This window comes from Ixodes scapularis, unplaced genomic scaffold (assembly GCF_016920785.2).
Source record: "Ixodes scapularis isolate PalLabHiFi unplaced genomic scaffold, ASM1692078v2 PGA_scaffold2__306_contigs__length_199485367, whole genome shotgun sequence".
NCBI lineage: Eukaryota > Metazoa > Arthropoda > Arachnida > Ixodida > Ixodidae > Ixodes > Ixodes scapularis.
The window spans coordinates 184,501,626-184,519,812 of NW_024609857.1; the positions used below are offsets into that span (position 1 = coordinate 184,501,626).

Here is an 18,187-nt window from a genome sequence, read left to right on the forward strand (position 1 = left end):
TGACGGCGTCGGCATCCACATCGTCATCGCCACTGATGACGTCATCAGTGCTGTCACTAATGACGCCATCGGCATCGGGACCGTCACTGATGGCGTCATCAGTGATGTCATCGGAGTTCGCATCGTCATCGCCACTGAGGACGTCATCAGTGACATCACTGATGACGTCATCGGCATCGGGGCCGTCACTGATGACGTCATCAGTGATGTCATCGGCGTCTGCATCGTCATCGCCACTGATGACGTCATTAGTGGCATCACTGATTACGTCATCGGCCTTTGTATCGTCATCGTCAGCGTCAATGATGACGTTACTGATGACGTGACTTGTGATGACGACGTCAACATTGACGTCACTGGTGATGTTACTGATGACAGCATCGTCATCGTCCCGTGACCTCGTAGGGGTCACGTGACGCCGTGAAGTCACGTGACCCTCGGGAGGCGACGGCGACGCCGCTCGGAGGGAGCAGTAGCAGACAAGATTAGGACGTGAGGAGGAGGGAGGAAGAATATACCTTCCCCTCTGTACCCTTCCCTTCTCCTCCTCAAGAGCTGCGTTCTAATTCGTCGTTACAGGGAGTTGTAAACGGCTTTCTTTTTTTTTTTCGTTCAGACACAATGCACCAAAGAACAGAAAGAGAGAGAGAGAGGAACAGAGGAGAGCGCTCGGGGGCGTCAGAACGCCGAGCACTCCACTTCGTCGAACCAGTTTGAATGCGAGAGCCCAACGGCCGGGTGCCGGGGTTCCGAGTTCTAACGTGTTTAGAAGTGCAGAGGATACAAAGACTGCTAGCCTTAGGTCTCCCCACTAATCATTACAACCAGGCCTCGTTGATCTGACGTCCCCACGCGGTGTCGTCTTCAAACGTATCCAGGCTTCTCGGCGCATATAAGTTGATTCTGTAGCAATCAAATTCAGCGCTGTTTGGAACCTCCTTTTGTAGTCAATTTATCCTGTAATTTGTTTTCAATCGTCACATCATTATTTTGGATAATTCTACAATAAGGTTCTATGACTTTTTTTTAAACAAGTATTTTAAACGTTTAGCGTTAAAGGGATGCTGAGCCGAAATCTGGAATCCACAAAAAACGGCGGCAAAAGCGTGCAACGGTATGCGTCAAACACCAAAACATCACTCATACCGCGATATCTCGAATAGATAACCGTAATTTTCAAAAAAAGGAGGCGTGCTCGACAGATATGGCTATGTCTTGTTTCTCCAAGAAGGAGAGGGAAATGGCGTCGCGTCTTCCCGGCCTCGTCGCCTTGAGGAGGCGAAGCGAAGAGAGGAGGAAACGAGATATCTCGACGTCACACGCGTCGTATGCCTCGTTCAATCTCAACCTTTCTTTCCAAAAACACGGCCGTCCATTCGAGATATCGCTTTACGACTAGTGTTGTAGGGATTGTAGCGTGCCTTCTTCAGCTCCTGCACTGTTTTCCAAAATCATATTTTGGTTCACCATCCCTTTAAGGTATTCGTTCAGAAAATAGTGAGCACATTTGTTTTCAGAACATTTGCGTAGCTCTTAATGGGCCTCCTGCGCTGAAGCTTTGAACAAACTGTGGCGCCCTCGTTTTGGGTAATACAAGCTCACCTGGTTGGCACTCCCTCTATTATGGCGCGTTCGCCGTCATTTTTTTCCTTTTGTGTAGTACAGAAGTACGGAAAAACACATTTGGACGTCCGAAATCGGCTACATTCAACGCGGCAAGACAATCGAAAGTTCTGGATTCATGCCACCACCACTAGGGTACGCGTCTCGTATCTCACAGTGGTGACGTTAGAACATCTGGCGTCCCGACGTTTTTGTTTTTTCTTTCCCTTTATGTTTTTCTTTTTGGCACGCGTGATAGGGCGTTTTTTGGTTCACGCTCTTATCGTCCTAGCTTTGGCCTGTGCTTCGACGGCGTTAGCGTTTTTCGTTTTTTTTTTTCTGTTTTCCTCGTTATCGTCTTCCGCGCCAGAGCAGGGACGCTTCTATATGTGTGGCAGTTTGAGTCGCTCAAGTTTGTACTACCCAAAACAAGTCCTAACAAGTCATTTTTCGCAGCGCCTCCTGGGCAACGCAGGAGGCCTATAAAAAAGGTTTTATGTGAAGGCACAAATACCCAGCCTTTGCATATTGTCACGAAGGAACGAAAGAGGAAACAAAGAATAACTGAGGAAACTGAAACGTTTAATGGGGCAAACTTGTGCCCAAGAAATAAAAGAGGAAACAAGATAACAGCAGAGCGTCGCGGGCGTCGAAGTCGGCGAAAGAGCAGAGTCGAACGCTGGGGCGAAACTGACTCGACAAGGTCGCGGGCGGCCTCTTATCAAGAGTGAGTCACTATCTCGAAGATTCGGCGGAGAAGGTTTGAGCGTAGCGCGCTCGGGGCGAGAATGAACAGGCACATTCTAGAAAAACAAGAGCAGGGATAAAGGGTAGAAGTTATGTCAGCAGTAAAAATAAACGAGAACCTTCTACAGGTCCGTGACCGAGCGTTGCTTTCTCGGTTCTGCGCGCGGCAATATTTACAAGCGTAAGACACTTGTTGTGACAAAGATTAAAAAAAATAACTGTTCATTTGGCCCCATATTTGGATATACTTAACAGGGTATGAATGGGCTTGGAAAGCTAATCCCTGGAAGCACATTTCTGCAATAAAAATTTGGCACTAGATCATGTGTAAAACAATTACACTACGTCATAGGTATTGAAACAGATTGCTGAATAAGTAAGAATAAACGATTCACTGGAATCTATATTCTTAGTGCTCTAATCGTTCTTTGTCACTCAACATCTCGTCCTTATTTAAGCCTTCGTTCTCCGTTATAAAAAAAATACTGTTTCAGCACTATGATATTAGACTTTATTGAGCTTGATAAGGCCAATATGATCTATTAAGGTTAGGATTATGATATTTTATGTCACATCGATGTTAATTAACACTGTGTTGAGTGCCTCCTGAACCCGACATAAAAACATCACTGAAAATGTAGTAGTGCTTTACTGAAATTTCAGCTGTTATTTGCTGAAAATAGCTATGTTTTTAAGTCAAATCCTGGTTGATTCTGAATTGAACTATAGAAATCCAAATGTAACGTTTTGTCGTTTAACCAACCCCTTTCTCGTTTATCGTGAACTAACAAAATCTGCTGTACTGCTTTGCTATTTGCTGAATAAAATGCGTGTAGTTGTAGAGCAACACTAACTTACGGTGCCATAGGGATGAACGGAACTGGCCCAAGTATTAAGTATGCGACAACCGCCATGACGTGGCCCAGCACTAGAAAAGTTCGTTCCTTCTGTAACAAACACGAGCATAAATTATCCCTCTGCAGTTTGGACATTCTCAAGAAGGACGACTCGCATGTCAATCTCTCATTGAATAAAAGTTGAAGGAACGTACGGCATGCACCAAAAGAGACTTTACAGTCTAAAACGTGCTGCAGAAATCGGCAAAAAGACGCAACAATATAAATATTTTCATGTTGTTTTCTGGTGTTTTTTTTTTTTCTGATGGGCGATCAGCTTGTTATATCAAAATTTGAATATCAACTTGCCATGTTTCCGAAAAACGCAAACAAACCATTATGGCAGAATAAGGATGACTGAAAGCTGTTTAATTATCATAATTTTGTATAAATGGTGTTTGTGTTTAGAGGGAACAGAAGTAAAAGAGACAGGATACTTGCATTAGGCATTTTCTAGTCCGGGGGCTAAAGTGGGGCCCACTAAGAAAGAGCAAAAATCGCTTATTTGATTCAATAATTAAGTGAAAATTTGACTGATATTAACATTATGAGTGTGGCGCCGCATAACACGCAGTCAGAACATTGAAAGGGGGACTTTTCTTAGTATAGCAGTCACGTTAAATAGAAATTAAACCAAATCTCCTAATAGGTGCAACGGGACGAGATCCTTGAACACGGCCTCAAACCAAAACAAAACAAAAAAAAAAACCTTCGAGGCGCGTTTTTGACGTCGTTTCCTCCGCTCTATGTATGATTCGCACTGCTCACGATTCCTACAGAATTGACACGTGGATTTCAGAACCTGCGCAAAGCGGAGGGATGGACGTCACTGGCGTGGTTTGGCGGTTTAATTTTGATATTAAGCTGTGTGCAAGGTGGAAATTTTTGTCCCGTATCAACGGCTGCAAATTCTTTTTTTCAAACTTTAATATCGAACACATTTAAATTCTAAACACTAAGTAAACTTTTTTTGTAGTTATTTATCAAACTAATCAACAAATTTTGTTTGTTTTCTAGTGGCTCTCGTGGCCCCCAAATTACTTCGAGGATTAAAAATGATCGCAACGGAAGTATATTATCTTTTTAATTAAGGTAACTCTAAACGAAACATATATATAAAAAAATATATATTTCAGTCATACATTTGCACATTTAAGAACACTCAGAGCATTTCGTAGATTTGATTATGAGATCTTGTAACAATTTAGGTACTTTAGCGGACTCGGGGGAAAACATTAATTGTTATTTTTTCATAGAAATTAAACAATACTATTCTATTACAAGACAAAGTGACAGGACGTTTTGAAGCATTGTGCGTACCGCCATGTCCCGCAGATTTGATCATAAAAAATATTTATGATCAAATCCCGTGCGTACACTTTACCGCAAAGCGCGGAAATAGCCAATCAGCGCCTGTTAAAAAACGCGGTCATCGAATGGCAAGACACCAAAAGTTCTGTAGGTGTCACAGATAAAAGGGTAAGGAAAAACGTTTCTCCTTGTTTGAAATAAACCCAACTCGTAACCAAGCCAGTTCAACTTAACCTAAAAGGAACGTGTTACCGTTAACGATAAAAAGTAACGAACGTTTCTTTTGTTTTCAAGTTACAGGTACGCATAAGTGCCACATTTCATGAAGCATTACATACAGGGAGCTGCCGTAACGACCAGCACGTTTAGCATGCCTCGTAAAATTTGTTTTCGAAACCTACATAACTTAAAATGGGCAAGCAAACTCGGTAACGGTTATTGCTATCTATCCATTTCTGAGTGCTGAAGTCATAGGCGGTGAAATATTAGGAATAAACCGGAAACGGTGACTGTGCAAATCCTAGCTAAGTCCCAGCAAGTTTTTCGTCTGCATACTGGTTTGTGATCTGGCTCCCGCGTTGTTTGCTGAATACTGAAACGAAGAGAACGCCAGAGAAGGGGCTGGCGACGAACTAGACAATCGCGATAAGCAGCAATTTCAAACAAATATATTAACGATGACCACCTCGTAACAACAAGCTCGCAAATCAGTGTGCAGAGGACGATGTTCCGGTATTGGACATAGCAAATTGACGCGACCTTTTTCCTTTCGTTAGTAATATTTCACCAGCATAAATTTCCTAAAACGAAACCTCTTTGTGAAATGGTATGTACGCTTAGAATTCGAATTTTACAATGCTTGCCAAGTGTGTTTGACCTTACAGTCGCTCACCGTGGATGCAGAAACATAACATAATTTATTCATCTTTCTTATGGATCCGCCTGAATGCCAAAGAAAAAAACACCTTAGATAGACAAACAAAAAAATTAAGTGCATTTTGTTTTATTTATTGGGAAGAGGTGACGAGTCACATAGCTAAGTTACCCGTTACTCAAAATAACTAGCCTACGAACGTTACCCGTCACTCATTTGAAGACGTAACAAGCACGTTACTACGTTACCGAGGAAAAATTCACGCGTTACCTGTAACGCCGTTACCAGTTACGCGATACAAACACTGGACACGGATAAATAGTAAATCACCGCGCAAGTCAATTTCCCTATCCGTCACGCCACCAGGGTCTCGTCTTTCGCTACTTTTGTTTTTACCTTCAGAAATGGCAATAGGCTTTTGCGCGTCCAGCTGTAAATTAGGCACACGGGAAAGATTTTATCAAGCAGTTTTCGTAGAACGTTTTCGTCTTCTCTCAACGCTCTGCGGCAGCCTCTAGGAAATTCATAAATATACAGGTATGGTTAGTTGCACCAATTCGTAACAGCCGCAACTTCGTTGAAGCTAGCGTAGCTGAAAGGGGAAAACGGTCCATGAAAATTTACCCCAAAACGTTGTTATCATTCGAGGAAACTTTATATGGCTACTTAAGGAAAGAAGATGAACATGTTATCGATAATTGCTTCTTTCGCACATGCGTCCGCATATTTTGCTTTTTTTTTTATACCGGGCGATATCTTTATTCGGAACAGATTTATTACAAGATATCCGTAAAAGGCGCACTATTATGGTTTGTGCAGGTGAGTTATAAGGCGACGGGGACACCATGTGGGTGGCTAATCTTGCGATAAGTAGGATAATTAATTCGAATTCGTTAATTACCTTTTTAATTAGTGAAAATAGAAATATGGTGCCTAGTAAAAACTTTGAGAGCGTCATCGAAAACCACTAAATCAACTTTCTTTAGAACGACTTGAAGCTCGAGGGAAACTCGGGGGCGTTCCAAACTTACCACTCGTGAAGCCGGCGCAAAGCTATCAGTGGCGGAACGCGGATGATTAGTTCATCATCGCGTTCCGACACTGCTACTTTTGCGCCTGCTGCACGAGCGGTAAATTTGGTGCGCCCACGAGTTTACCACAAGCTTCAAGTCGCTCTAAAAAGAGTTGATTTAGTGGTCTTTGATAACGTTCACTGAGTTTCTAAATGAAACCATATTCCTAATAAAAATAATTAACATATTTTAATGAATTAGTCGACTTATTCCAAAGATTAGCCACCCACATAATGTCCTCCTGGCCGTATAACATACGCACAAACCGTATTAGTGTGTCTTTTATAGATTTTTGGCAATAATTCTACCTCGAATAAAAAATATCACGTGGTGCATTATGCGTTCCTTTGGAACATACTTAAATGATAATGATTCATCAAAAATCTGCAAAGCGGAGAAGATGTCTTCAAGCATAATTGACTTCCTACTGATATGAAGAGAAACTCGCGCCCTCTGGACGACCGGGGAGCATGGTGCTGAAACAATCGCACAGGGCATTCGGGCCTCCGCAGAAGTCCCCAAAATGGCACAGGACATCATTATGGGGACTTCTTTAAGAAGATTGGAGTGCTCCACACACTAGTTTAGCGATAATTACAGCAAACGACGGTTCATAGTTGCTAATAATTTTGGCGTTTAATACTGATATTGATTGTTAACATCCGTTTAATCTACTGACGGCTACAACCCGCTTAGCTCAGTTGGCAAAGCGCTTCGCTACCCTTAGAGAGGCGTGGAGATCGATTCATGGGCCGGGCGAATTTCATCAGCTGCCCACCAGTCGCATAGATGCCGCTAGTTGCGCTTTATCTCAGCTTGAAGTCACTTCATATTGAATGTCTTCTTGGATGAAAAAAAGAAATACATAAGGTTGCAATCACCTGAATGTTACAGAAAATCGCAGAAAGAACAGCTCCCATGATGTAAGCAGCAGACTGCATCATGTAGATTTCACCAAGGTGAGTGCTGCTTAACTGAAACTTTAGAGACATATTAGGTAAATTCCAAGCTCTTCGTCTCAAATTTTCTATATACTACTGTACCTTAGTAGCAGCATTAAACAAACGCACAAATCATAGAACTGATCTTAGAGCGGAAGACTTGGTGCGTTACTTGTACATTATTTTACGCCCATTAACCTTGGCGAAACATATCTAGGAAACATAAACAAGGCAGCAAAAAAAATATATAGCAAGCAATTAAGAAAACAGGAATGCTTAACACAGAAACTGGACCTCCAATCTACACCACTTAAGCGGTGTGGTTCTTAAAGTAAATCAAGTGCATCATTACGAAAAATATGATCCAAAAGTGAATTGCATTACTTTTTACAGTAGCAACTTTACTTTGGATTGCCCACATATTGACCGAAGCAGTTTTAATTTTTACACTATTTCAAAACATATCCGCCCATTTATGTTGAACATGTATTGGGCTCCTCTCTTTCTACAGCGGGCAATTATATAAAAACACACTATGCAGGGACTGCATGTCACTTCCGGCTACCTTGATAGGAAGAGAGAAACACTTTCGGTTCCCGTACGTTTACCTTGTATTTGTGTGGGTGCATGACGACTCTTGTTTCACTAGCAAGTGATTGGGTAAAAGCTATGCTCTCTAAATTCCCCAAGTGTCGTGCTTTTAGGTTGCCGATGCATACCGGCACGAACAAGATGTTGCAACGGAAGTTATTTCGATTATCTAGATACGAGGGACGCCACCGACGCGAACGAGCCTGGGTGATCGCAGGACGACTGCCTCTGCTGACGGCATTTTTCTGATTCGAAGAGCTGCAAACAGATGGCGCAACGCGACAGGCATGAGAATGCGGCGCCGGCACCATGGCGTCTGAACCAACGATCTACGTACAACGATGAGCCATCAAGGGACGCACATATGCAATGTGCGTGGGAATGCAAAAAAAGAAACTTTTGATATTCAAAGCAAGGATGTCAAAACACAAAAACAAATTATGCATTACAAAGATTCGCGTCGCGCTAAAGACAGCTTAATTAAACCTTTCGGAAGATTGCTAAAACCAATGGCCGGCTGGGCGACCCCTGGGGCGAAGCGCGGGGCGTATCTTTGGTGTTCGGAGGAGTTATGTGCCCATCGCCGATGCATTGGTTTTACGAAGTATTCAAACGCGTTTAGTAATTCGTATGCTTTAAGTCTCTCTCAGGTGTATGAACCAGGCTAGTAAAATAGGTTTTCCTGAATATGCACCCACGATACCTCCGGCAGATTTCTCGATTCCTCGGGGAACAAATGTTCCTTCTTTTCATCCAAGGGAGCAGGGAGAGATGTCGATCCCGTATAAGTAAATCACATAAGGTGCCGCAATTAGCCCTCATCGGTGAGAAGTCTAATCCATGCACTTGTCACTGAGGGTCCTCAAAGACAAGTGAAAACAGGAGCCAAGCGGAAGAAATCCATCCCTCCCCCCCCCTCCCCCAAAAATTCGGCCATAATTTGTTTTTGTTTACCTGCGCACACCCTGTATACACCAACTTAAGCTTTGTTACGTCCTGCCGCGGTAATACCGCTTCGGGCGCACTTACGGCTTGGGGTGTGGGCGGAAGTCCCTATGCCGGACGGGAATTCCTGTTTTACTTCGAAACAAACAAGAAAATATGCCTTCTCGTCAATATACCGCGGCTGGGGCTGCACCAGAAGAGCCGCGAAATGTGTCAAGATCAGTTTGCACGTCTTTTTTTGCCTCAAAGTTCGTCTGAAAACGTGCATAGGTGCCGTGAAAGGGAATAAATCAAACACCATCGCACCACGACTGCCTGTGCGGGGAAGCACATCTACTTGATTTCACGGAGACTTGTGGTCGTCAGATTTATTTTTTTGTTCCAACGTGAACCCAGGAAAGCCGTCAAGTTGTGCAGACTACTCAAACTCTACGTTTCATTGAGTCTTCATTTTCAAACGCCCGCCTGACCGTTTAAACTTTCGTCTGCTCTTTCAAACTCGTCGGCTTGCTCAAAGTGTGTTCTGTTCTTTCAAACGACAACGAACCTTAAACCACGAGTTCCCGTGGTAAGGGCAATAAGAAGTAGGTGCGGACCTCAAGAAACCTTTAAGCCTAATTTTTTTTTTTTTTTTTTTTTTTTGCGGCAAGTAGGTTTGGCGTAAACGGTATATGCAAGAGGGCGTTCATCATTGCTTTCGGCGGTCGTCATCGACAGGTTATGCTTGATTCGCATGGTTCGATTTTGGTTGCGATTTTCAGTATCGACATTGAACATCGTAGCTGCCGACCACGCGTTTCTGTAGCCCGAGCGACGTGGCGACTGAACATTGCGATCAGGTTCTTATGCGAATCAGGCCTTAGCATCCATTCCGCGAACGTCTACGCGGAATAAATTGCAGCACGTTACAATATTCACGCAAATATTTTGCGGCGTAACGAACCTCGTTAATTTCACTTAAGCGAATAACTGGGGCAGGCATTGGCAGGAAAACTTGGAATCAACAATTTTAACGCAAAAAAAATCACAGTAACTCACAGCGACGTCAACAACATCGCATTCCAATTATTTGTAGAGCTGGGACGGCGCGCTTCCTGCCCGCCCCCAATGGCGCATTCGTGGTCCCAGTGGCGTGCCGAGGCGCTCCACTTCGTTTGTAAACATGAGTTCGTGTATAAGCTGTAAAAATACTTCATGTTCCTATTTAAACGACAACTCCACTAAATTCCAAAAAGTTTGGGGTTATGGGTGATTATACATTAAGGTATAAACGGCTCGACGTCGCTTGTTTCCCAAAAAAAGAAAATATACTTCTCGTAATCCTTCTTTAGTCCTGATCACGAATCAAAAACAAAACTGTGCCTGCGCCGAGCAACATTGGTTCCGCGTCGTCATAGTCTGGGACGACCCACGTGGTACGAACGTCACCACACGACCGGGCGGACGGACGGATCGACGGAGCAAGCGTCGTGTCGACTGCTCCGCGGTCTCTGCTATCCAACGACGTGTGCACTACCGCGGGCGCAGCGTGTTTTGACGCAGAAAAAGGCCAGTCGTTTCAAAGTTACGTTCTGGAACCATTAGTAGTTAAAGTTAAGTAAACCACTCGTAATATGTTGCGAAGAGTGTGCCGGGCTCAATTTTCGCCGGAATAGAACAAAGCGTAGTACTTTCGTTTGTTTTTGAGATAACGTTGCTTCAAGAGTGTTTTGTTGCAACCAGTAATCACGTTTAAGATAACCCACAAAACGCTCCTAGGCTGTAATCTATCTTAATCATTCTCCTTTTTCTTGATTATTTTGCAGTTCTAGAGTTTCCGTGGGAAAAGTTCCACCCATGAGACCATTACTTACATTGCGTGACGAGTGATACTTCTTATCACGAAGCGTTTCACAGTCGTATATCACGGACCTTGGAAATATCCCCGTTGAATGGACGCTCGCTCAACGCTACTTCGTGTAAAGTCTGAGTCCTACGGCGTCTACAACGTGGAATATATTGTGTGACACGGTGTATAAAGTAGGACAAATACGTCGAAACAATCGACGCGTCTTTGTGCTTGTGTCGAGCTCGAATAGCTTCCTTCGTGGTTTATAAGCCGTTGTGCTTGTGTAATGGTACCACCTCTATTTTTTTCTGCAATTGTGCACTCGCGGCCAGCATAATATGGAGCAGTTTTATACTGCGTAAAGGCTTTCCGTGCTCCGTATTATTCTGGCCATGAAAGTACTATTGACACGTATATTTTGTTAGCCAGTAATTAACTACTGATCGGTTAGTGTTATCTGGATGAACCAACGCACACCTCCGCATATGTAGGAGACAACACATTTTTTAAGCCTGCAACAAATTTAACAAGTTTTCAACTTTTATTTATTGACACGATACCTTTTTTTTTGTCGTAGCAATATATATACAATAAAATCATGTCGCACAATCCACACACAAATATAACAGAAATAATTAAAAAAACTGCATAACACCCTATGTACAATACCTGGTTCAAACACAGCAATAATCAGCACTAATAAATCTAGCATAACATTCGGGGACCAATAAATGATTGAATGAAGACAAAATCGCTGTATGATAGTAAATATTCTGAGATTTAATGTGTTAGTGTCATCGTCAAGGGAGCATAGTAGGCTTGTAGTATGCATATTGAAGTCCTGTTTACTCATATGCTCCTGATTTCAGTACCTATGTCGGACGATGAGAGCCTGCCGCTAGAGGCAGACCTTGGAGGCTTTCGGCAAGGGGCCATCTACGTTCCTGACCCATCTTTATTTGACCTTCCGTTACCAGCGAGGGCGCGACATGCTTGGCAGCAGCAGCAGAGTCAGGAGTCACAAGTACGGTGAAACTAATCAGCGAATCAGGATACTTGCAGATGTCAATATTTCTTTAGTTTCTTTTTGTGTGATTGTCAGAGAATAAGTAGTGGGAATTACCGCAAAAGCTCCATTTCTATTCTCTGTTTACACATCGGCATACACTTCTGTAGATCTAACATACTAATAATATTGCTAACTAATAATAGCAACGACCCAAGATGATAAAAGCATACAATTCATCTCACAAGTTGTGTGCAGCGCAGCGAAAGGAATCGACGCGAGAGTGTGACTTCACCCTGCGCTTTTCTTGCACGAGAACTTGTGCAAACTGATCACTGTGAAGAGCTATACTCCTGCTCCTGTACCTTTAATAGCCATGCGCACAAATTGTAAGATGGAGTATACAAAGCGGTACCGTCACTTTCAAAATGAAATCAATTACAATGAGCAGAACGTAAGGGTGCAAGTGGGCTGGTGTATATTAAACATTTTAGTGAAAAACCCGAGACTGAGGTATTGACAGACGACGAAAAGGAAGAGAAGGAGAACCTATCAAACACAGCTAAACCTTTATTGAGGACAAGACCCTTTATATAGGGTTGCAAAAAAGAAGGAAGGAAAGGAAACCCTTCTTCACACCACCTCTCTCCACAAACGACACGACACCGGACCTCTGACAATGGGGTCCGGTGGTTTAGGTTTAAGTAAAGGTTTAGCTGTGTTTGAGACGTTCTCCTTCTCTTCCTTGTCGTCGCCTCTCAATACCTCAGTCTGGGGTTTTTACTAAAATTTTTGAATTACAATCTTGGGTAAATGTCTTTTCAGGTTCACCTGTGGAAACTGCCCAGAGGAGTCAGGGCAATGCTGCCGTGAAATACCAAATGTTGCACAAACAATTGGGGGGAAGTGCATCACAGACCACGAACTTTTTGCACTTGTGTGTTTGGATGTGCGGTTTCTGGACATAGCATATGAGAAGCTGCAATATTTTGAGCCATCATATTTGGAGACAGCTGCTGGGGATCAAAATAAGTTAGAGAAATTCTGTTACGGCAGATAAAATTAAACACACCACACATTTCTAAAAAAATACTTTCTAAAATTGTTTGTAAATTATAGTCGGTGTGCATTGCGAAGGATAGTTCCCGTCCTGGTAACTTCTGGCTTCTATACCAGCACGTAAACCCACGAGTAACAAAACAACTATATTCAACGGTAGAACTGTAGTGAAAATAGGTTCTGCGCCTCGAGGACGGTTCACATTGCACATCAGTTTATAATTTTTTGAAGACGTACATATTTCAAATAACAAAGTATTATTACTTTGACCCTCGTTATCGTTGCTCTGTTTCCACCTTTGAAGGTGCCTAACTAACTCGCCCAACGTTCTGCCTTGTTGAACAAAGCATTGTTTTTTTTGCCCTCTGACAGCCATATCTTTTGCAAACTACTTCAAACAGTGTATAAACTATAGTCGGTCACAGTTCAAGAAGCAGTAGATGCTCCGCCTTCAGCGTGAGCTTTCTCCCCTTGAAAACACATGTGTCTACACGGAGGCAAAGCGCAGCTGAAGGCAACAAGCATGTGCTGGAGACGGAGCTTCTTTCGCATTCTTGAACTATGACCGACTATATGTGTGAAACCGGGTCACGAGTGTAGCTGGTTTTGTTGTAGACTGAACCTATACGGGCACACCAACTACAGGTACACCGCCTACAGGCACACCGCCTACAAGGAGTTCGTTTGGTGGATATGGAGAAGACTGGGCAGGTTCCGCCGCGTCAGGCTCCCGTGCTGTGTGGAGGTTAAAATCCGAAAGGAATTTCCCTCAGGTACGTACACTGGCTTCCACTTTTCCTGAGTGTGGAAGCGGGACCTGTGGGCCAAGACTGCAGTTTCCTTGTTTGGTCTTTGGGCAACACTGCACAAAGAGGGCCTACGCAGGCGGTGCCCATTCGCAGCTGCGGCCTCCCGGTACGTCCTGGAAGCTTTTACCAAATCCAAGCAGCAGTAGAGCAGCCTCTGGACATAGTCTAAACAAGCAAAGAACCGGGATCTTCAAGCTGCAGCCAATGTCTCAATAATTTTGTTTGCATTTACCGTATGACGCAGTCGCCATGATTCACTCTTCCTAGACTTTGGGCATCTGAGGGCAAATCGTTTCTTGTTGGCCTTGGTAGTCGCCTGCTTCAGGTCGGAATTTTGGTTATAATGCATGACAGCAATGGCAGTCCTGCGAAAGTAAGAAAAAAAAATTGGGGTAAAAGATATAGATTAATATGACTGTAGCATATTTCACAATAATACAAAGAGCACAAATGAGCATTGATCTATCAAATTTAACAATCCCAGCCTACCATTCCTCCACGCCCCTAAACCAGAAGTGTGTCGATTTGGGGGTGAACCTTATCAGCAGTCGGTAGGTTTGGATATCTCCAGACAGTCTTGGGAGATCTTCCAAAAGCTGTGCTGACGTGACGATCTTTTGCAATGCCATATATGACTCAGTTCCTGTAATTAGAAAAAGCACCATATTAACTGTTGACAATGTACACAGCGTGACACTGGTAGCATGAACAAGTGATTCTTTGTGTTTTTCGTAAAGAATTCAATCGCTGTTATCAAAATAATTAGTGGTGGAGAATACTCATTCGGGGCTCCAACCTAAGTGTTCAAATTTCATGTTAGTCTATTCTTTGTTTTAGCAAATTGTTAAAAAACGCCGATCTTGTGTTCACACTAACAGTTTAGCACTGTGTACGTTGTGGAATTCCCCTCGTGTCGCAGCAGTTCCTTTCTTATGACTGTAAATTAGCCGCAACTGCTCTTTTATGTCTGCAAGTGACGTTACAAGTTATTCTGTAATTCCACCTTTGTGAGCCATCGAGGCAGCCCACAAGGAGATATGACTTTTACCATAGATGATATAAAGGTTGAAATTATGATATGAGTGCTCCTAACAGCAATTCGTTTTACCTTCCTGAACCCATCTGCGGAGTTCAATCGGGGCATGCGTGCACGCAGGGTACAGGGAGTTAGGGTACTCGTGCAAATTGATTACGTGTCTCATGACCGACATCCATTTGGAAAGGACCAGTACACCACAGTCATCACTTGTCTGGGCACACCAGTAGACATGTGCCCGCACTGTCTTCACCCAGGCATTCAAGATGTTATTGCATTTAGTCTTCCCAGCAATGGCCATCTTGCTCCCGATACCTAGAAATAAGAAAATGTGCATGCATGGCCACCTCAGTACCAACCTACTAGCTTGCGGAACACCGAAAGCACCGACATTTGACATGGTCCCGATTGGGTACTGCTGTAAAATTGCAGCAGCATGATGCCTGCAGTATGAACAACTCTGTGAGCTCCGTGTAGCGTGAACAAGAACCTATAAAATGTTCTGTAAAAAACAGATTTGATATTCTTAGAGGACCACGCTAGAATGATGCCTCACAAATCTTAACAATAAAGCATGTGCTATATTTACACTAACGGATTCGCAGGGGTGCGGCTAGGGTATTCCTAAACAGACACAGTAAAGGTGGGTCAGGAAAAGTCACTGTCCTTTTATCCTTGTGCCCACTTTTTTTAAAATTCCACAACACATTTTGCTTTCGTATAAAAGGCCTATTAAAACCACAATATGCTGTTTCCTAGAAAGTGGTTTTATCCTTGGTTCTACTCTGAAGTGAGGAGTGTTATAATTAATTTCTTTTTTTTAAATAAGGTTACCTTCGGCGACATGCCATGCATCAAACCGGTGTCTGGTGTCGGGATATTCGTTCTTCAGAAGCGCGTTCACCCCGTCATGCCGGTCCGTCATAAGCACATCTTGTTCGCATTAGTGTCCAACGGAGAGTAAGTTCCATACTTGGCTGAGTATCCAGGCGAGTCGGCGCGGCCATCGCCTGCCAGATGGAGTCACCTGCCGTGCATTGCTGCCAGCAGTGTGGTCTGCTCCACTTTCCAGGCCTTTGATATGGGAACACCTAATTTCAGTCTCAACCAGACAAAATGGTCACCTAGCCAACACTTTCGTATGCAGTGTACTTTTGTTGCAGAAGGAAATACCAAACAGCCCTGGACTTTGTAGAACTGTGATTTCCTTAGGACAGCAACGCCTATTGAGCCCAACAGTCAAGAACTCTTGTAGGACTGGCCCCAGAAAATGTGACAGCGGCAGGAAGGAGGATGTTGAGGAGAGCCTTGCCATTTGCCAGGGCCTGATTCTGCCGCTCACTCTTGTGGCCACGTGATTACGGCGTGAACATAGGTCCCCTGATGCCTGAGCTTCGTTCGGGTCGGAGACAGGCACTGAATGCAAATTCCAAACAGCTGCATAAGTATTGATGCACTAACCAGGTACTTTTTTTCCTTGATCGGGTCCACTTCCGCTGAACAGCTGTCGCAGTTTTTTTCTCTGTCAAACACAGAAGAGAAAATCAAACCACAAAACGTTAGTCAGAATCTAGTACATTTCACAAGCTATTCTGTCCCGTGGAAAGTTCCGCGACTTGGTTGTGCATAGTTATGATGAAGGAAACAGCGCTCGGTCTGTGTGTTCCTCATTCCTTATCCTCCGTACCTTTGGCGCTGTTGCCTTCTTCATAATTATTCTGTCCCTTCTAATTTCCCGTTTTATCATGCTCTTTTCTGTGCATTGCACATGCAAAGTCTTGTATGAATTATATTATTTTTCCACTCCTGTGCCGGTCTCCATCTGCCTACAGTACGAATGAATAAATAATTAAATAAATAAATAAATAAATAAATAAAACGTATTTAGTCCTATATTAGCATAATGATTTCGGGAACATGCAGGCGGAACATAGTCGTGTGTTACATCCGAGTTCACTGAGTCGTCAGAGCAAGCACTGCTGTCCGATGAATCAGGCCAATCATCGGAGTTGACGGAATCATCCGGCCTGTAGCTTCGGTCCAAGACGTCTGGCTCGTCGGACATGTCTTCGGATTCACTGGAGTTCTCCTCCTCGTCGCTGGTGTCCGAAGAATCAGCCTCAAGTCCCGCACGTCCAGGAATAATGTCCAGGTCTAATAACGAAGTGTCTGGGGTTTGGCGACTTTCAGGTGACGAACACAATTGTCCCAAGTGTTCTTCTTCCTTTGTTGACGTGTCTTCAACTGCTTGTGGACATTTAGGCATACTTGTCTCCTTCTCCAGGGGGCTTTGGCCTGCAATAGGCAAAACAGATTGGTCGTCAAGAATGAACATCATGATGCAACAAGTTTACAACAAATATGTATTGCATTAGAAGCTGAGCCATGAAGTCTTTTCGTAGAAGCAACAATATTTTTGAGCCACCACATCCACCTACCTGGTTGTTCTGTTTGCACAGCTTTGTTGACGCCCCAACGCCAGGTCTGACTACCTGACACAACAAAATCATATTTAGAAGACAAACTAGAATTACATTAAGCAAATACCTTTTGTTAGCTCTCTTATGCATGTCTGGCTCAGTGTATAAAATCCAGGTGGCTCCATGTCTTGTTCGACATCATCGGACGATGCATCTAGTGACAGAACGTCGCATGCATTGGCTGGGGTAATATTTGCTACTGCCGCAGCAGTAGCTCGGTCCTTGCTCTGTAAAAGCAGTGAGTCAGGTGACAGCATCTGCAAGCTTATGCAAGACAAAACTAGAAGCAATGAAAACAAAAGCATAATAGGTTAACTCTGCACTAACCCAATTCTCACGGACGTCGTCTATAGGCTCAACCAGTGATAATTTGTGTCCTCTGGTGTCTTCGTCATGGTCATCATCACGTGTAGCCGTCAAGCCATCACACGCAGAAGTTGCACTGGTGCTACATTCCACAAACGAAGCAACCGTACATTGTTCTCCAGTCTCTGAAGACATTCAATGGACATATACTGTTATTACTTTGGTCACGACAGTGAAATCCTACATGAGTCATCTTTGTAAGCAGTGGCCGCGAGTGCTACAATGATGATTTGCGGCACATGCTTATTACAAACAGAAATACCCAATGCACTCTCAATCTGAACTATTTTCGTCAACAAACAAAATTATTCATACAGTCGTCAAACAGAAACAAACTGAATCATATCGTTAGTGTCCAGGCTTTTAAAAAAGCTTTTTTTTGTATTCAAGTTGCCTGACCAGAACTTTGAATGTACAATAACATTATGGTACATAATTTGGCACTACACAGCCTTGTTTGGAGAGAAAACAAAGTGTTAACGTTTGATGGCGGGTACGGAGCCAGGGGGGGGGGGGGGGGGGGCGGGGGGGGGGGGGCCGTGACGCCCGGGCAAACCCCCGAAATCCTACAGTTTTGCTGGGACCTCCTCAACCCCTCCCCACTCAAAGGGTACTGAGATAGG

At 43.6% G+C, this 18,187-nt stretch overlaps 1 protein-coding gene across 1 annotated transcript in view; it reads right to left on the reverse strand.

Moving 5' to 3' along the window:
- Positions 1–18,187, reverse strand: part of LOC115308388 — a 61,313-nt gene that overhangs the window by 11,225 nt on the left and 31,901 nt on the right. Inside the window, exons 8-9 of the mRNA XM_029966271.3 lie at positions 7,385–7,483; positions 3,208–3,296 (exon numbers count right to left, since the gene is read on the reverse strand). Of these exons, the coding sequence (XP_029822131.3) occupies positions 3,208–3,296; positions 7,385–7,483 (188 nt within the window). The remainder of the gene's footprint in view (positions 1–3,207; positions 3,297–7,384; positions 7,484–18,187) is intronic.